Genomic DNA, 21,320 nt, shown 5'->3' with positions numbered 1-21,320 from the left:
TTTAACCTTTTATAATTTTTTTATTTTAAACATACTGTTAAATTTTTGCAGGGTTTTTACAGCAGGGGGATCAAAAAGCAAAGCACAAGAAGCAGCCACATCAGAAGTAACAATAAAACTTGGTCGGAGCAACATTGCTGAACAAGTACAAATAAAAAGAAACTAACTACATGCATAAATAGAGGGGTAGTGGACGCATTATTAATTTTACACAGCCGTAAAAAAGGTAGAGAAAAAGGTTAACACAATTGTAACAGTTGATGTAAATACAAATATTGGCAAAGGTCTCTTAATACAAGGGATCAATTGTAGAATGAAAATACAGTGCATACTATGTTATCGGGCTTGTTATTAATGCTATGTGTATTTTGCAACATTTCTGTGGAGTCATCAACTGTACGCCATTCTGCTATAAGTCGACCAAGAGCATTCTATCCTTGAATGCATCTTGGGAAACTAATAATATTAGCATGTATTGTTGTCGCAGGCGCATTCTTGAAGTGTGTGATTATGTGTGTGATCATTTGTCTCAAGAGTTGCGAGCGTTACTTGGCATCAAAATGACGTTTCCGAATAACGACCGGAAACAGGGGGTGTGCTCCAACCAATCAGGGAAGGCTGAATTGGACATGTCCAGACATCGGACACCACGAGAATAGCTTGGCAGTACTCCTTCGTTTCCGACCCCGTGTTTTTTTGTAATTTGAACGTTCTAGGAAAATGCACCATGTCTGCTCACGTTGTTTATTGCGTGTCTGCAACATATTCAGATGTTGACGCTATGTCGTAGTGGCGGCACTCTACAGCTGAGCTCTTCGAGTAGGCCTTGTTAAACTCCCAACAAAAATTGATTTCATACGAAGTGACGTACTAGGCTTTACACAATTGCACATAACGCACTGAAAGTACTTTCAAAATGCGTTCTATTTCGAGCAGCCACAGCCAAGCCAATTTTCTGTGTTGAAGCCAGCATACGCTCAAAATCTCCACACTCGGGTCGTTTTGAACTCGTACAGTACGCTCACTACTGTGTTTTAGGTTAAACCAACTGCCAGTTTAACGATGAAATTGCAGTGGCTAGTTAGTTAACATATCAGACTCTATGGCAACAAAACAATACTGTTACCTTTCGTGATTGTTTCAGCAGAAAGGCTCAGTAAACGTTCAACTACTTTTGTAAGAATACGTTTTACTTCCACGTTATACCAAGTCCTATACCTAAGGTGTCAACTACGTGTTTTTGTAGTGAAGTCACGTGCGTTTCCGTAATTTTATTTTTGCTGATAGAAACTTCTGAAAATGTCTGAAAAAACAATTGTTATGCTACCTTTAGAGCTAAGTCTTATTTAACAGCAACCAGATGCGTGCGCCATACGAATCAAGGAAAAGACGCTTACATAAAATAGTTAGCCATCAGCCAAAAACGGGTTGACATTGTGCCTGCCGTTACTGTTAGTTTAACTTGCAGTCACTAATCTGAAATTTACATATATGGCTACCTAATCTAGGGTGCGATCAATTAATAATTATGCCGAACGTCCTTCCTCTTCAGAAAAAGAAAGCTTACAAGTATTTCCTCCCATCAGCCCTTATCAACAACTACTTGTATGATACTTCACGCACACCCATATTCTAACACTTGCAAAAGTGCTGCCTGGAAATGATGATTTTTTTCGCGAAATCAAACACAATTAAGCCACTGTGTCAAGGGCATATCATTTACGCACTAGTTTAGTAATGGTAACAAGACCAACAACTGGCTGCACTACTAAAAGTACATCATCAAATATTTCGTTCTGTAATTCACACATACTCTGCCTTGATTGAAATCGCCAATGAAATCTCGTGCATGTCTTGTTTAAAAAAAAAGAAAGCTGAGCGTTAGATTTGTGCGTAAATTGACTGTGCTTCCTGGGCAAAGAATGTCACAATTTTCAAATGTTTTACATTGTATAATGAGCAAAACTGTTAGATACCCTACATCAATTAGCATAAACTTTTCCTCTCAACTTGATGATAAAGTGTTTGGAGGTTCAATTTTGCTGGCACAGTGTGTAATGGGCATGCGTCAATTTTTTTAATTACCATGCTTTACCGGTCTTGCTCCTTGCTGCCAGGCATTAATTCCGGGCCAAAATGTTCGTGAGGAGACATAGTACGAGGTTTTTCCCTTAACTCGTAGATATATTGCACATAATGTAAGTGAATTTATGATAAAAAAAACAGAAACTGAAAGTTTATCGACATATTACAGCTCTTTCATTTGAATGGGGCACAAAAAGTCTGAATATATACTGAAAACAAGCGTATGTTTTTTCGCATTACTTTCTGCAATTTATCAGATGTGTTATCGGTTGCCCACAGATCAGCGTAATCTTTCAGCAGCTTGTACCTCCAGGCTCTATCTACCTAAAAAGGCTGGTAATTTCGAACACGGTGAGTAGAAAAACCACTAATGTATAATATGTTAAGAAAACAAACGTTTCAGACAAACGAGCCTTTTTTGGTATTGTGGCCCAACGGAAACGTGAATGGATATAATACGCTCATCCCTTTCGTGAAATACGCGAGCCAACGCAAGCACATGTGGGATTCAGCTTTTATGTTGTTGGTAACGGGGTAAGCAGTCTTTTTCTTACTTTGCCTTTTCACATTTTCGACTCCTTGTATGAACTATCACCAGCCACGATCTAAGTGACTCTTCCCTATGCTTTTTATGCATGGGTTGCTAGTTAAGAGTTAACATCCTTGCTGAACATACTGATCCAAGCCTACCATTGCAAGGAATTCCAACGCCTAAGCATTCCCTATCTCGCTTCGCAGAAATTCCAGATTCGACGTCGGCGCTAGTGTCGTTCATTGTGAGCGGAAAAGCAGCGTCGTCAATGAGTGAAAAATCAAGAAATGTACAAGTAAATTAAAAAAAACTGGCAGATCCAACGTACTGTGGGAATCGTTGATATGCGAAGCACGAATGAAGGAGGTTCATATGCAATTTTATAATAAGGACAACATTACGAAGTGGACGTAAAATTTGTCGTACGTGACTTCCATGCCATGCTTTTTGTGTTTCAGTGTGTCAATTAGCTTCGTTGTCTGGTCACGTCGCGTAATACTAAATTTCGCATATGTGGAGCTAGCGAAACAGCCGTGAACACGCTATGAGCGTAGCATAACTATGATTTTTGGACGTCTAATTTACTTTGGTCTACTACTACTAGAGAAATTTACCTTCGTCTACTACTACTAGAAAAAGGAAGAGAAAAGTGAGCCCTGTAACTGTCTGCTTCAGCGAGCGACTCCTCAACAGTAGCTCACAAGAGATGGGGGTGAGAAGGGATTAAAAGGATAGGAATAAAAGTGTAGAGAGAGAGAAAGAGGCATGAGGTGGTAAGCCAAAGAGCGACGACATATCGAGGGGATAGGAGAAATAGGAAAGATGGAAACACGGTCACAGCAGTCCGAGGACGGGGCACCACTTGCGAGAGCTTTTGTCGGCGTCAGGAGGTGGCGTAGAGCAAGTCCAGTCAGTCAGAGCTACACTGTCGTCCAAGGTCGGCGTCAGTAGATGACGTAGGGCCAGCCCAGTCGGCCAGAGCTACGCTGACGTCGGAGATCGCGAGGGCACAACCGGTCGACGTGGAATCCAGCGAGCGAGTCCCCTTGCCTTCGTCGTCTTTTTACGTCACCTGATACCAACATTGGTATATTTTGAGATAGCGAAACGTCCGTGAGCACACTATCAGCGTAGCATGTAGTCATGTTTCACATGACATGGATAACAAGATTATTACGTTTGGACGTGCAATTTACCTTCGTCGTCTATTCACGTCACCTTGATACCAAATTTGGTACATGTGGAGCTAGCGAAACGGCTGCGAGCACGTTATGATTGTAGCGTGTAGTCATAATTTACATGACACGCATGTCATGATTATCTTGTTCGGACGTGTCATTTACCTTTGTCAACAATTCACATCATGTAATACAAAATTTGGTATGTGTGAAGCTAGCGAAAGCGCCGCAAGCGCATTGAGAGCGTGGTATGTTGTCATGCTCTCACCTGACACTCATGTCATGATTATCATGTTTTGCGCCAGTCATATGCCTTCATCATTCATTGACGTCTCGTAATATCAAATTTGGTGTATGTGAAGCTAGCCCAATAACCGCGAGCACACCATGAGCGTGGCGTGTTGTCGTCATAACATTATATTCATGACATGGCATGTCATGACTTCCACGTTAGGGTCTGCCACTTATGTTCGCCATGCAGTCGTAACATACCATACCAGTTTTGCAAAATGTCACGTGAACGAGACCACCGCAACAGCAGCAAGACCATGAAATAATTTTAGTATCGGTACCATTATCGAGATGGCGAGGAGAACTAAAAGTCATAGATAGATAGATAGATAGATAGATAAATAGATAGATAGATAGATAGATAGATAGATAGATAGATAGATAGATAGATAAAGAAGTGCTTGCAGTAAGCAAAGAAATGCTTGATTTTTGCAACGGGACCGTCACACGCTAAGATTGGTGGCGACCTAAAGGCACGTTTTAATTTTCATGCTACTCGGACTAATAAAAAAAGCAAAATGGCTCGAATATATTTAAATTGCTTTCCTTCGCATAAAAAATACGCAATTTATGCAAAAAAATGTTGTCAACAAGGCTTGAAAAAGTATGTTTATTATTAATAGTATACTACGGAAATTTATGCATTCTGCTCGTAAACATTGTCACAGGTGCAGCTATTTAGTGTTGTTGTGCAGGATGAGTAGCTTTATATGTTACGGAACAAGTGGCAATGCTGTGAAACTCGGCATTCCTCCATGCAACGACTACAGACGGCAACTACACACTAGTAGCAATCTTGTCGTAATTCAAGCCTCGAAGCATGCTTACTCTATTCGACAACTAATGGGAACGATGTTCGTTGTAGGTTTCATTATGTTATCTCATAGTAATACTGAGTGTCCTCAGTGTAAGACTCTTTTAGATTTTGTTATGGTCTTCGCTACTCTCGCTGATGGTTTTCAGTTTGCAGTTGCACCAATAATGCAACAAGCTCAGTGTCCTTCACAGTGCAATAGTCTGACCACTAAACTTGAATGGTGGCACATTTCAAAGGCGCACAAGAGAGGAGGGATGCGGCAACCTAAACAAGTAATTAAACTATCAATTTCTGCACAACGTTATATAGGGTTAACCGAAGCTGTATAGTTGTTTGTGCTGATTTCAATAGTTGTAATGAAATTTTGGGGCGTTCTAATAATTTGAATTGGAATGGCTTCGTGCTGACAAAGTCGAAAATTGTAAAGTTTGGATAAAGCATTCTACAATAAAAGATTTGGGCAAACTCTACCTTTCATGCATAAAAAGCTCCTTTACACAACTCGAGTCTGTTTTCCAACCACTGAAATGGTCACAAACTTCCGGGCTGTATGTCCCGTACTATTTATTTAAGAACAGGTCTCTCATCGTGTGCCGGCTGCGTCGTTTTCAATCTATGCTCCGTTTTCCCTGACTTATGTAGTGGTCGCTGTGGATGTGTCGTTTGCCGTTGTCGCCATCTGGATGCATATCCCACTACTAATATTGAATCTTAAGGAGAAACAACAATACCGAAGCCCTTGACACATTGCAGACAACCGACCAGTCATTATGCTTGCGTAGTCCTGCACCGTACTGCCTGTTTCTCTTGGAGGTGTGGAGATAATGAACCTATCATACGACTTGAGGCCTCTCTATTAGACAGGTATTGCGTTCTAAGGCTGATGATGGGGCATTGATGACTAACTTGAAGAACGAATTTTAGCTCAAGATTACCTAACTGGACACCGAAGGCAGAATGATATGCCTGAATGTTATTGTACAAAAAAACTAAGCCAATGTACAAAAGTCTCAGAAGAGAATAGCCCTTTTGCGATTCGTAGCGAAGCACTGGAGGATGTAAAATATTAAGTCTACTCAGCACAGGTAGTTGACAAGGAGCCGAATCATGAGACTCAAGCGACTTGAAGAATAGCAATAGAGTGGGGCACTTCGGCTGTTCAAGTAACGCATAGGTAAGATAACCCTCAGGTCATTTAGAGTTCCGTGAGCAGATACGCCTGAGAGTGAGTTGGGCAGAGGAGATTACCCTGTTTGAGTGTTTATCGTAGTCACCGCTGGCACAGGACCAGATATATTGACGCAACATGGGAGAGGCTTCTGCCTATCATTGGGGGCAGTAAGTCTGCTGCTGCTACTGATAATGATGATGGGGATGATGAATGCGAATCAAGAAACAAAATGCTGGTCCGGCGTGTGGTATTGTACTATACTGTTAGGAAGACTCGTCACAATCTTGAGGGTATCACACCGTTTATTACACGGCAGAAGGAGGAAAACCAACACAAAAGGACAGGAAGATTAGCCAGTTCGCCGACTGCCTGGCTACTACGTGCTGGGGAAGACGGTGAGAGGAATGAAAGATGGTAAAAATGCCACCGACAGCACCATTCGAAAAGGTCGGCATAGATTTACTGGGCCCTTTCCCCAAGTCTACCACCGTACGCCGCTGGATTATTGCGTGCGTAGATTACCTCACGCGGTATACTGAAACGATGGTGGTTGCTTAAGCCACATCATCTGATGTGTCATGGTTTCTTGTGCAATCGATTATACTCTGTCGCGGGGCCCCTCATGTGGTGATAAGTGATCGCGGCCGGAAGTTTGCCGCTGACGTTGCGGTGCCAGTATGGGTATTCCACGCCATACCACTCTCATACCAACGACCTCAGTGAGCGCACCAATCCCACCATCATCAACATGCTTTCAATGTACATCGCGGCGGGTCACAAAAACTGGGATGCCGTATTACCTTTTGTTACATACGTCTTTAATACCGCGAAACACGAGGTCATAGGTTATACGCCTTTCTTTCTCCTCTATGCTCGTCATCCCCAAAAGTTCCTTGGCACCATACTTCCTTTTTCAACGAACGAAAACGCCAGTGTCGCGCAGACTTTGTGTCGCACCGAAGAAGCTCGTCGACTTGCTCGGCTCCGCACTCTCTCCGCCCACGCACGTGCGAGAGACCGTTACAACGCAAAACACCCGCCTGTGACTTTAGCTACGGATGATTTCGTCTAGCTGTGAACGCTCGTTCGAAAGAAGGGACTTCGCCAGAAGCTTCTTTCCGAGTACTCGGGACCATTCGTCATTACTCAGTGCTTGAGTTACGTCACTTACGTTGTTACGAAAGTGACAGCTCAGCACCGGCGTTCGCGTAAGACGCAAACTGTGCACATTGCCTGATTGGAGCCCTACAACAACCGATCGCTTCTACTCGCTCGGTGAGCTTCATCTTGTCCGGAGGAAAGTGTAACCCAGACTGAAGGAGCGAGAAGGAAGAAGAGGTATACGACGCTCACGAGCGATGGTGATTCGGCAGTGACGGTTGAGCACTGAAATTTTCAGTGTAAATAAACCCATCACATCCGTAAAATTATGTTGAAAAAATGAGGAACAGGAAAAAGAGCGAACAATATTAAGATAAACAACAAGCATAAAGGATGTTTCTGGGGCTATTTCTCTGCAAAAAATGCAACAACGCTGTCAAAGTTGTTCGTGTCGAGCGCTGTTTCAACCAGTGCCCTTTTCCTCCGATAATGGGCAACGGTCAAGTCGGTCGAACGCTTTCGAAAGTTCTTCTCTGGGAACACAGAAGTGAGGACACTTACAGAGAAGATGGGTAATTATCTTTTTGCAGCTACAGTGTTTCCATGTCGGGCTGCTGGCCATTCCGATTCGAAATGAGAATGCATTCGTGAAGGCCACCCAGCACCACAAGCGGCACAGGAGCATCTACTCAGCTCTTTGATTCCTGACAGATAACGAAGCTGGAAATTCGGGTTCAAGTTGTTGATTGATTGATTGATTGATTGATATGTGGGGTTTAACGTCACAAAACCACCATATGGTTATGAGGGACGCTGTAGTGGAGGGCTCCGGAAATATCGACCCCCTGGGGTTCTTTTACCTGCACTCAAATCTGAGCACATGGGCCTACGACATTTTCGTCTGCATCGAAAATGCAGCCGCCGCAGCCGAGATTCGATCCCATGAACTGCGGGCCAGCAACCGAGTACCTTTACCACTAGACCACCGTGGCGGGGCAGGTGGTCCCAAGTTGTGAAGACCGGCGTTGGCAATTTCTATTAGGTTTCGCTGTGCAAGTGTCAGTTTACGTGGAAGGGAACAAAGCATATCAGTGACAGCTATACTTAAAAACACTATAGCTGCACAACAGAGAGCATCATAGCAACATCATGTAGCTTGATATGCACGGCCAATTTTGTCGATACAGCAATGGAGACAGGAAGTTAGTACTTATTTACTAATTATGCACAGAAAACAAAATACTGTTTGGGCACCTTTGGTTCAATCACTATGTGAGCGCATGACTGTTCCATTTTCCTCCTGACTAACTAGCTAAAACATAATACATTTCGCAACGCTTCATTCACTTCATTTTTTTCTTTCTTCTATTTACTTTGCCGCGCGCGCCACCCGTGGCGGCACTACGAAGGGCGCTCCAATGACGCAATCCGTGGGATCCCCCTTATGTCGTCTGTTAGGCTGTGGCCAGAACAGCTGCATTTTGATATGAGTTCGCTCGGTTCACATAGCAGTTCTCAGTTTTTAGCTGTACTGTTGAAGTGTAAGTTCTACGGATGACTGCCAAAACTACATGAGGTGAATAAAAGTTTACATTTGCAGTAATTGCTGTATACGCAGCGCAATCGTGATCAAGGTTATATTATCTAGCTAAAAGTGCAACTCCAAGGGCTAGGTGAGGCAGCTTGGAAGCGAAACACCACTAATATGGTGGCATCATTGCAAAAATTGGTGTTGTATGAGCAGCCCTTGAGTAGGACGGAAATGCGTGCTTTACTCCAATTGTCATATGGGCATGTATAAAAAAAACGTTTGCCGACAAAGCAAAATCGGTACGTTTACCGGCCGCTAGCGGTGATCAGACGAGGTGGCACTGCGTAATGAAACTTGTAGCACCTACTATGGTCACCGAACGAAACGCGTGCAGTGGTGCCCGTAGGGCAGTTAGTTACCTCTCGATTTTCGAGAAATATGCTCATGCCATCCCCCGCTCGTGCTCCACATTCGTGTTTTAAAAGGCGCAATTCTGTCTAAATGAGCATGAGCGCATGGCATTGATGATGACTCGACGCCACACGCTATACCACTGCTACTGCCGGTGGCACGTGTTCCGCTGTTGGCGTTTCATTAAACGCCAATGCTGAAGTTCGGTAAAATTTGGAAAATGTCTAAAAAAGGGCAAAGAAGAGCTACTTGCCACACATTTTCTAGCTCCTTCGGCCGAATAAGGTTACTCTCAAACTCGCTGTAACGGGGTTGGATATTAGGTACTTCGTACAATGATCACACCACCATCTACGAGAACTGAACTGTTGAAAGTGGTGTATAGTGTTTCATTCTAGGTACATGGTATTTCGAATACAAAAGCATTGTATTATAGTACGTTAGCGCGATTACGCTATTGATACTCAGCATATTTTTACACGACCGTGAACTGGCCCGTGACCCGAGCTGTAGTGGAAAATCGAGAATGAGCTGGCACTGTGCTGTAGGGCAGCGTCGCTACAGCGACGAAAGCAGCAGCTGCCCAGTTCTGAAAGATGTTGGTGTAAGAGGCCAGGAAACTGGCTGTCGATCTTGGAAGTCTCGAGTGAAGCTGCCCGAATTTGGTGCAACCTTGAATTGCACAGCTGTTCCTGGCGGGACTACGAATCCTTCATTTCAAACCAGAATAAATGTGGCCCACACCAGTCTTCGCAGTGCGTCATCAATGAGGCCATGAACGAGTTGGGTTTCACCAAGCGGGCCGAAGAAGACGAATAAGACCGGGATGCCGGCGCTAAGGACGAGTGTATCGTCAAGCGGGCACGCACCGACGACGATGACGGCGAGGTGGTACCACTTCGTCATAGCTCCGAAGGTGGCATCTGAACATTAAGAATGTTCTACTACTGCGAGATCGCATGAGTTTGGTGGCTGAGACGCCAGCTTGCCTAAAAACAGATTTGGTCTAAGGATCTAGCTTGTTTTGAGTCGATGGTAGTTGCGGTTTCTTTGTGTAGCGTATTATTGTACGCATGTCTCTTTTTGGAGTGAATTCTGCATTTCAGATTGTTTGCCGTTTTTTTATAATAGTATGGGTTGACTGTGTTACCTGTGACTTGGCAATGCCCTGAGAATTCTAATCCAACCGGAACGTGTTGCCATTAGATGAGAGAAGTACGTGGCGTGGCTATCAGACTTCAGTCACCGCGCCTATGATGGTACACAACCGCCTAATGAGAACGACAAGTTTGTTCTTTCACATACTATTGCTTCAGTCAAAGTAGCACATGTAGATTTAGTGTAATAAAACATCTTGTGGCAATATTACTTGCTGTATTGTCACTTTCCCCCTGCTCCACTTTCAGACTCGGTCTGGCTCGCCAGTCGGCTGAACATTCCATAGAAGGTACGGTTATTTTGGTCAGACACTTCGTTTATGAGAACCTCTATATTGCAATTGGTTTGTACTCGAAATTTTATATATAAAGGAATATGTTGTCCTACTCAAAACAACAGCAGTAAAAGTGCATTTCAGTTATACGCGCCAAAACCACGATATGAATATAAGAAGTTATGAGTAGTGGAGGGTTCCGGAAATTTTGACCATGTGGTGTTCTTTAACATGCACGGAAATTGCAAAGTGGATGGTCCTCTACCATTTCACTTCCGTGAAAAATGCGACCCCCACGGCTTAGAACAAGCTCTGGACTATCGGGTATGCAGCCGGACACCGTGTGACTTCTAGGCCACCAAAGTTGGCTAGATTTACCTGTTAATATAAAGTTTGCATTCGTGCCTCTACGAATTCACCCGAAACATTTTTTTTCCGAAACCAGTTTTGTAACTTTGAGTCAGAGATGCTTCCTCATTGCTTAAAATTTCACTCTCGTGTAAAGATGAACATGTGAACGTTAAGAGGTAAGCCCCAAGGCAAAAGAAGAACACAGGGCAAATATGATTCTCTGTCACGAAATGTTTCACATCTGGCAAATACACCCGTTTTGTCAAAAGAGCACCTGTCGCACTTTGTCTAAGGGACCCTAATTGAGATGCTGAAGTCGGTTTCACGGCGTTTCGAAGGAAAGACAGGAGTGCATTTATTCGCAGAAATTTGGTAAGTGGTGAGGTGCAGTCATTCGGCACCACGCCGGCACGGACACACTATACTGTGTCCATGCATGGAACTATACTCGACCACTTATTCAAATAGGGATGTCTTCTTTCCGTAAAAAGGGCGAATTTCATTCCAGAACTCTTTGCAAAATTAAAACCCACGAAAACTGGCATACATAAGAAAAAGGTCTATTACAAAGAAACTGAACCTGCTCTATACTTTCTCAAATATCATACTAGTCTGGATGTTATCTTTCGCAAAATGCTGCAAGTGTGGGTTCATGCGTTTTACATTGTAAATTTCTGCTGGCGCCGGCTGACAATGACCTTTAAAATGAATGGCACATTTGAAATTATTTTTTTTAATTATTGAGCAACTGTCAGCTCACAAAATTACGTACTTCGTGACGCCAGGAGGCCGAAAATATGCGGTCCAGAAGTGATTTCATGCCTCGTGAGCGTTCTGCACTCGCCGTCATGCATTGGCAAGCATCTCGCGTTTAAATGCACATATATATTTATGAAATGAAAAAGAAGATGGCCGACGCTATAGCTGAGTTGGTATGGCATCTGACGTGTTGTTTCAAGATCAATGGTTTTGTCCCTGCGAGCAGCAAGTTATCTTTTCATTCACTTTACACCCGAATGACAATGAACGACTGACCAACCTCACGAAATATCGGCTACGAAAAACTTGAAGCAAACATATTTTATGCAGGTCTAAGTTCTTCGAGCCGTCACCTGACTGTCATCATCATCGACGGATGGCGGGTATTAATACACGGTACTTAATACTTCTGCCTCGCATGACAGGGACTGACTTTAAATAAAGTTTTTTTAGTCATTCATTCATTATACGCTCTGAACACGATAACCATTGCACATATACACATGTAGCTCCTTTCAAGTACATGCTCTTTGACGCTTTTTCAATGCAACAGGTACAACTACAGTAGGATCGGTATGTGGTAATGGGAAAGCGGCCATTATTTCAGTGAAAGCCGGTGGATTGAATGTTTCTTTGACCGCTGCCCACGAAATATCACATGCGTAAGTTCCTTCAAGATCCATCGTTATTTCCCTAATGAAACTTCAGTGTTATCTCCGGCATTATTTTCCAAGCATAGTTGTGTATAGCATTACTATAGTGTATTATTCCACGTATTAGAGCATTCTATGGTGTAGTTGTACATTAACGTAATTATGAGTAGTTTCACTGCCATGCTTTTTGTAACCTTTCATTTTAATGATCGCAATCCATTGTGCCTTGCACAGCAATGCATTGTGCAGCAAGGAACAAGAATATAAATTTGCTACTTTTTTACAATATGAGCAAATAAAGTTTTTTTATTACATTCCATTACAATGTGAGCTTCAACAACGTAAACATCAATTGTAAGTAAACCCAGCAGTTGTGTTAGAACTCAAAAGCTAATGGCTGTGTGGTGGGTCTTTTTCAATTATCCAGCTAATCGAATAATTTACTGTAAAATAAGTTAGCAGCATGATAGTTTATACCTTACAAAATCATGTGGTAGGGCTCCTACTAAAAATAAACAAATTATAATGAGAAATAAACTTTCTTGAACTGGAGCTTAGGTCTTCCGCAAATGGCTAAGCTTCATGATCAGCGGTTGCCTATATAGATCTTGAAAAGCTCGTAGGAAAGTAATGTTAACAACAAAAAAAATGTAAACTCAAGGTTCTCAGCAGACACCTAGGGCAGCTTCTAGGTGAAGTCAATGGTCATAAACAACACTGCGAGAACGCGTGTGCAAATTTTTGTACCACACGCCACGCTGCCAGCGTCTTTTTCATGCTGGCTTTGGGAACAAGGCGAACATCAAATTTTAATGTACTTTCAAAGGTGTTTAGATCAATGCACTTGAGATAATATTAAACTGTGAAACCATACAGATCCCACATAATAGGTATGTAACACAAATAACACCTATATGTTTGGGAAATAGGTAGCTTGTAATAACGCGTATGCACTCCTAAAAGAAAGGCCGGCATACTCACTAACTAAATACTAACTGTTCTGTCGTCACAAAACGCACTAGCCTCTTAGTAATGGACGGTAGTAAATTGAAAGTTTTCGAAATTTACTACCGAGTTAGTAATTGAATGGTGCGGACTCAAGTCATTACTCTCTTAGTAAACTGTTAGTAACCCCACAAATAGAGGTTTACACCTTGTTTGTTATAAGTGTGTGTGCGTCGCCATATAAACATGATTCTATTTCAAAAGTATTGGAGAAAAATATTAAAGTTTCATTGTCCTCGTATATTATGTAATGGCTGCTAGCTACTTCATGTAACTATACCGTGGTAATTACGCATCACTGCAACGTTCTAATGTAGAGATCTGATCATGTACTAATATGGTCATATGAATACATAATTGTATTATCACATCATATATATATATATTATATTCATATGGTCATATTATACTTGCATATTATCATGCTCATAAGATCACGTGTATATGTTGAATTGTATGAACGGGATCATATGGTTATGAAAACTCATATGAACAGATCACAAGCAAGAAAACACACGCGAACGCACACAAAACTTCAAAACTTTGACATAGCGATTTCAACAGTAGCAGCAACTTGAAGGCTATATATGCCCCTACATTGGGGATGACCTGACACTGTGTACTGGTTAGCATCCTTAAAATTTAGAAGAATAACTTGTGTTTTCTACACATCATCGTCTGCCCTTTTATTTGATTATATACGTGCCATTGCGTCCGTAACTCCAAATCAAAGGTTGTCAATAAAATTGAAGCTTGCCTAAATTTTGCCTATGAGTGTCACCATTATTATTATGGCGAAATATACTGCGGCAGCTAGGACAGAACTGGCAATATAGGTGGCTTAGTAATTCAGTTAAAAATGCTGCGAAGGCTTCCCTGGTTAGTAACAGCAAAAGTTACTAACTGTACTAGCTGCTGGCTAGTAAAAATATGCCAATGTGCCGCGAAGGTAGTCATCATCATCAGCATCATCATCATCATCATCATCATCAGCAGCAGCAGCAGCCTGACTACGTTCACTGAGGACAAGGGCCTCTCCCATGTTGCGCCAGTTAAATCGGTCTTGTGCTTGGTACTGCCAATTTGTACCCACAAACTTCTTAATTTCATCAGCCCACCTAACCTTCTGTCTCCCCCTAGCCCACTTGCCTTCTCTGGGAACCCAGTTAGTTACCCTTAATGACCAGTGGTTATACTGTCTACACGCTAAATTCCCGGGCCATGTCCATTTACTATTCTTGATTTCAACTATGATATCCTTAACCCCCGTTTGTCCCCTAATCCACCCTGCCCTCTTCTTGTCTCTTAAGGTTACACCTACCATTATTTTTCCCATTGCTCGCTGCGTTATTCTTAATTTAAGCTGAACCTTCTTTGTAAGTCTCCAGGTTTCTGCTCCGCTGCTAAGTACCCACAAGATACAGCTGTTATATACCTTACTTGAGGAATAGTGGCAATCTACCTGTCATAATTTGTGAGCGCTTGCCAAATGTGCTCCACCCAATTCTTATTCTTCTAGTTACTTCAATCTCGTGGTTTGGCTCTGCGGTTATTACCTGCCCTAAGTAGACATACTCTTTTACAACTTCAAGTGCACTATTACCTATCTCAAAGCGCTGCTCCTTTCCGAGGTTGTTGTACATTACTTTGGTTTTCTGAAGATTAATTTTAAGACCCACCTTTCTTATCTCCTTGTCTAACTCCTTAATCATGAGTTTTAATTCGTCCCCTGAGTTACTCAGCAATGCAATGTCATCGGCGAAGCGTAGGTTACTAAGGTATTCTCCATTAACTCTTATCCCTAACCTTTCCCATTCTAGGCTTCTGAAAACTTCCTGTAAGCACGCGGTAAATAGCGTTAGGGAGATTGTGTCCCCCTGCCTTACACCCTTGTTGATTGGTATTCTGTTGCTTTCTTTATGAAGCACTATGGTAGCAGTTGATCCCCTGTATATTTCTTCCAGAATGTTTATATATACTTCATCTACGCCCTGATTCGGCAGTGTCTGCATGACGGCTGATATTTCTACGGAATCAAACGCCTTCTCGTAATCTATGAAGGCTATGTATGGTGGTTGGTTATATTTTGAGCATTTTTGTATTACCTGATTGACAGTATGAATGTGGTCGGTTGTTGAGTAGCCTGTTCGAAATCCTACTTGTTCCTTTGGTTGATTGAATTATATTGTTTTCTTCACTCTGTGAGCAATTACCTTTGTAAATAGCTTGTATACTACAGAGAGCAAGCTGATCGACCTGTAATTCTTCAAGTGCTTGTCATCTCTTTTCTTATGTATTAAGATGATGTTAGTATACTTCCAAGACTCTGGTACTCTTCCCGCCAGGAGACGCCTCGTAAACAGAGTGGCTAGTTTTTCTAACAAAATCTGTCCTCCATCTTTCAGCAGATCTGATGTTAACTAATCCTCACCAGCAGCTTTGCGTCTCTGCATGCTCTCCAAGGCGTTTCTGACTTCTTCTACTATTACTGGTTTACTGTCATCTGGCTAACTGCTAGTTCTTTATAGTATTAAGGTCGTGGTTGTCTCGGCTACTATACAGATCTCTGTAAAACTCCTCCGCTATTTTAACTATCCTATCCATACTGGTAGTTATTATGCCTTATCCGTCCTTAGTGCATACATCCGATTTTCGCCTATCCCAAGTTTCCTCTTAACTGCTTTGACGCTTCCTCCGTTATTGCGAACGTGTTCATTTTTCTCCATCTTATACCTTCTTACATCGGAAACTTTATGCTTAAATAATCAACTTCGAAAGCTCTGCCAGTTCTATTTTGTCTGTTGTACTTGAGACTTTCATGCTTTAACGCTTCTTAATGAGATTTTTTGCTGCCTGGGAACGCTTGCCAGTGTCCTGTCTAACAACCGTGCCCCCAACTTCCACTCCACGCTCCTTGATGATACTTTTCAGATGATTATTCATTGTATCTACGCTAAGGTTGGTTTCTTTAATAGGAGCCGAGTACCTGTTCTGAAGAACACTGTTGAATACTCCTCTATTATCCTGTCATGCATTTTTTCACAGTCCCTGCAGCATTCTAGCCTTCCGGAAGACTGGCTGGTCGGTAAGATAGTGCCAGTTCACAAATCAGGGCTAACACACAATCCATCAAACTTCCGTCCAATTTCACTGACATCTGTCCCGTGCAAAATACTTGAGCATATCATTTTCACCCACCTTGTTAACTTTCTCGAGTCTAACCAGTTTTTCACACCCTCGCAACACGGTTTCCGCAAGAATTTTTCTTGCGAAACGCAGCTCTTAGTCTTTACAAACGACCTGCATGTCCTACTCGATTCTGGATTCACCATTGACTGTATTTTTTTAGATTATTCTAAGGCATTCGATAAGGTCAGTCATCAGTTACTACTTCTTAAGATGAAACACTTAAACCTAGACCCTAACGTGTTTAACTGGATTCGAGCCTTTCTTTCCAACCGAACACAGTTTGTTTCTGCTAACAATATTGATTCCCCCGTCCAGCCGGTGCTCTCGGGTGTTCCCCAAGGCTCTGTGTTGGGACCCTTACTGTTCTTAATTTTCATGAACGACCTGCCAACTAATGTCTCATCAAAGGTATGCCTATTCGCAGATGACTGTGTAATTTATCAGAAAATAACTAACCAAAATGATGTTACCTCGCTCCAGACGGATTTAAATAACATATTTACCTGGTGTCAATTATGTAACATGGAACTAAACATTTCAAAATGCAAAGCAATGCGTGTGTGCCGCACCTCACTTGCGTATCCAGATTATCATCTCAATGATACCCACCTCGAGTCTGTTTCATTTTACAAATACCTAGGTGTTCATATTTCCAGTAACCTGTCATGGAACCACCATGTGGAGCACATCATCGCCAAGGCTAACCGTTCTCTCGGGTATTTTCGCAGGAACTTCTACATGGCGCCCTCATCCCTTAAGAAACTTCTTTACACTACTTATATTCGTCCATCACTTGAATACGCATCATCCGTCTGGGATCCTGGTGGCACTACACTTACACATGAATTAGAAGCAGTCCAGAATCGTTCAGTTCGCTTCATTTTAGCCAATTATAACCGCACGGCCAGTGTTACCTTAATGAAGTCCCAGCTCAACCTTCCTGAACTCGCCATTCGGCGTAAAATAGCCCGACTCAGTCTCCTTCATAAACTTTATCATAGCAAAAATCTTCGTGAACAGTTTATTAAACCCCCCTCATTCATATCACCCAGATTGGACCATCTGCAAAAAGTTCATGTTCCCCGCTGCAGAACCGTAACCTATTCGCATGCCTTCATTCCAAGAACCACATCCGAATGGAATCTACTACCACAATCAGCTACGGCTATTACCGATACATCACGTTTTAGGGCCTTTTTGCAAAACATGTTTTGCGATGTTTGATTTTGCTTCGTGTTATATATGTCGTGCTTTTTTTTTTCCTTTTTTTTTATCAAAATCGTTGTCATGTATTCCCGCTGCTACATTTAATTCTTTGTTACTGTGTGTTTTTGCCAACCGCTTTGTATTTTCCCTTCTTTTCCTTTACGTTTTGCCGTTTTTTTTTAACAAAATCGTTGTAATGTATTACCGCTACTACATTTAATTCTTTGTTACTGTGTGTTTTTGCCAATCGCTTTGTATTTTCCCTTCTTTTCCTTTACGTTTTGCCGTTTGCTGTATTATTTTGTATTGCCACTCCCCTCTGTAATGCCTTCGGGCCCTGAGGGTACCATAAATAAATAAAAAAATAAAAAAGCGAGACTGAATTTCTGTACTTTTTCTCTCAGTGCTAGCTCATTGATTGGCTTCTTGCGTATCAGGTTATGTCGTTCCTTCTTCAAGTCTAGGCGAACACGAGACCGTACCATTCTATGGTCACTGCATCGTACCTTGCCAACCACTTCCACATCCTGCACAATGCCTGGGTGTGTACCAACTATAAAGTCTATTTCGTTCTTATTTTCGCCATTACGGCTTCTTCATGTTCCCTTGTGGCTTCCTCGTTTTCTATAGAAGGTAGAAGAACTGCAATAACACGGAAAGACGGGCTAGTTGGTACTGCTGCATAATTGAAGTTTTTGCGCACACACACAAGGACACAGAAGAAGGGAACACAAGGACCAGCGCAGACTAACAACTGATTTTTATTCAGTAAGAAAACAGAATATATACGCTTACTTGCACCCCATGATCACCGCGCATGAGCAAAAACGGCATCGTACAATCTTAAAAACCAAATATCACATGTTGTTCAGCAATTCAATTTCTTTTTCACTTTTATGTCGGTCAGACTGGCCGATGCTTAAATGTGAGATTGAAGGAGCACATGACCAACTTGAAAGGGAGGCCGGAAACACATTTAGCACTGCACTGTGCGCGTTGTTCTTTTAGTGCATGTAAGCCGTTGTTTGATCAAACTGAGGTGGTGTATGTACACCCAAATCAGACAACAAGAGAAATAGTAGAAGCGTGGCACATCTCTAGACTTAAAGATATGTGCGTCAGCCATCCGTCGATATCGCTTAGTGAAAAAGAAATTGAATTGCTGAACAACATGTGATATTTGGTTTTTAAGATTGTACGATGCCGTTTTTGCTCATGCGCGGTGATCATGGGGTGCAAGTAAGCGTATATATTCTGTTTTCTTACTGAATAAAAATCAGTTGTTAGTCTGCGCTGGTCCTTGTGTTCCCTTCTTCTGTGTCCTTGTGTGTGTGCGCAAAAACTTCAATTATATAAGGTAGAAGATTCTGCGAATTCTACTAGAAGCTCTCCTCTGGCATTTCTTGTACCGATGCCACAATCTCCTACTGCCTGATCTTTAGCCTGCTTCTTCTCTACCTTTGGAATAAAGTCTTCTATCAGGTAGTAAAACACTCTAAAAACAAGTAAACACACGCGTTTACTAACTGATGACTAACTTTTTCTCTAAGAGGGGTACGTTCTACTTCACTGCGGAAACAAGTACGTACGTCTCTAGGTTTCTGTGGACAGGTAAATAGTAATATTGATATTTACTCAGAACGAGAATGACGAGAACACGTTTCAATGCGGGCATTGGTCACATGTTCAAGCCAAAAGTCACAATCTCACGTTGAAGGCGCAGCAATAAGCGTTATAGCAATATGCTAGACGCTACACGAACTAAGGCTGGCATTATAGCGGGTGATCGTCATTTTTTTTTGCAGGCTCGTCATAACTTCACTTGGAACTCCCTTTCCCTTAGCGTGATTTTATATCCGCAGTTTCTTCTCTCTGGGATAGTGTTTTGTCTTTGTTTAATTTATTAGCCTTGCCGCTGCTGTAAAATTTTTAGGGGTGGTATATGGCGGCAATGCAAAACTGCATGCGAATGATGAATGTGTGATCTTTCAGGCTTGGAGCAAATCACGATGGAACAGGATACTCTAAAGCTTGCCCACCTGTGAAAGGCTACTTGATGTACCCCGATGCTGGAGGCGTTGGACCGATGTATTCAGAATGCAGCCGAGTGTCTATCAACGTCTTCTTGAAGTAAGCGTGTTTCTCAACAAGCACAGTTTGTGTTCAGTGCAAAGTAGACAAAGTATAGTTAAACTAGAGTTTTTGTAGCGATAGCATTTATATGGACACCCTCGGCTGGATTTCGTCGCCGGCGTCGGCGTCAATGTCATGCACCGTATAAGTATACGCAAGAAAGGGAAAAAAATCAGGAGAAAGACTCCGGCACACAGAATTGAACATGTGAGGCGTTAACCACTAAGCTACCGAGAAGTACCTCCTTCAATGTTGAAACGGCAAGCTATCTATATCTACCACTTACTGCTGGTGGTGGCAATATCGGGGGGGGGGGGGAGCTATCATATTTTCTGCATTATCAGCAAGATGGCGCGATGCGCGCGCGGTGGCTCTCATCTCTCACGCGTACTTTGGCCCGCGGAGAGGAGGTGGTTAGGCGATCTCTCCCGTGACCTTATCTTCCGGTGAGGAGATAAGGGCACGGGACGTCTTGGACGGCGTTCGGCTTACCATGGAACAATTCTGTTGTAGTTACGGGGCACACAAAGGTCACCGCAATGGTTGAGCAGCCTGCGTTTGGGAAAAGAGCACTTTCCTCAGACACAGCGAAGTAACAACTGAGACGCTTATTCGCGTGCAAATTTACCTGTGAGTACGTTTCGTGTGTAATTTGTGTGTGAAAAACGCGGGGCACCTTTCGATCTGTTTGCCATTTTGCGCTTGACGTTCTAATTCGCTGCTATTGCGTTCATTGGTTCGACTTTGCGACAACGCTGTGACTTTCTATATTGTGATCACAGTGTGATCACAGTAATACACCTGGCGGCTGATGTATCAAACACTAGTTTTACGAGACTGTAAGCAAGGCACTCATCTTCAAAACAAAAAAGGCTATCTTCAAGTGCTTCTACTATGAAAGTAATTGTACGCGGGAGTCTGAAGAGATAGGTTTGTAAGTAACGTAAAAACGAAAGTTTAACTAAGTCTTCGAATTCCCTCAGGTGAAAGTACTTAATGAAATAATTATTAATTTTCAACAGTTTCTTTTTGAATAGTCTTAAATGCGCCAATTAAAATCCCGATGACTAGATTTTCTACTTGATCTTTAAGAGTCCGAGAGAACGAATGCGGGGTCACGGAGTGGATAGTAGAGACATCTTCACGGCCGCTGTGGTGATACAAACTACGACTAGCGGCCGCACAGGTTCTGAAAATCCATCCACATGATTACAAGCACCTAAGATGTCTTATGACTGGTTGAAACGGTCCTTCGGAGCAGGCCCAATGGACCCTTTTCAAAGTTGTGAAGTTGGTTTTGTTGCTATGTGGTTTCATCTACTAATGGTGGCTTGAGATTACGTGCAAATAACTTACTTAAGCTTGGTTTTTTTGCGCAATGACGTGGAAAATGTTCAGTCGCCTCTTATGTCAAAAACACTCATGATAGATAAGGCCTAACACGTTCGACTAGGAACACACGCCCGCTTCAAGCA

At 42.4% G+C, this 21,320-nt stretch overlaps 1 protein-coding gene across 7 annotated transcripts in view; it reads left to right on the top strand.

Annotated features, from left to right (window-relative positions):
- LOC119187166 (uncharacterized) overlaps positions 1-21,320 on the top strand; it is a 395,971-nt gene that overhangs the window by 352,708 nt on the left and 21,943 nt on the right. For 6 of the 7 annotated variants that reach the window (XM_075871836.1, XM_075871840.1, XM_075871838.1 and 3 more), the window contains one exon: positions 19,705-19,842. The exons of the other annotated variant lie outside the window; for it this stretch is intronic. In XM_075871836.1, the coding sequence (XP_075727951.1) occupies positions 19,705-19,842 (138 nt within the window). The remainder of the gene's footprint in view (positions 1-19,704; positions 19,843-21,320) is intronic. 7 annotated transcript variants of the gene reach the window in all.

The sequence above is a fragment of the Rhipicephalus microplus genome, chromosome 8, assembly GCF_043290135.1.
Source record: "Rhipicephalus microplus isolate Deutch F79 chromosome 8, USDA_Rmic, whole genome shotgun sequence".
Taxonomy (NCBI): domain Eukaryota; kingdom Metazoa; phylum Arthropoda; class Arachnida; order Ixodida; family Ixodidae; genus Rhipicephalus; species Rhipicephalus microplus.
This window is presented reverse-complemented; position numbering and strand designations above follow the sequence as displayed.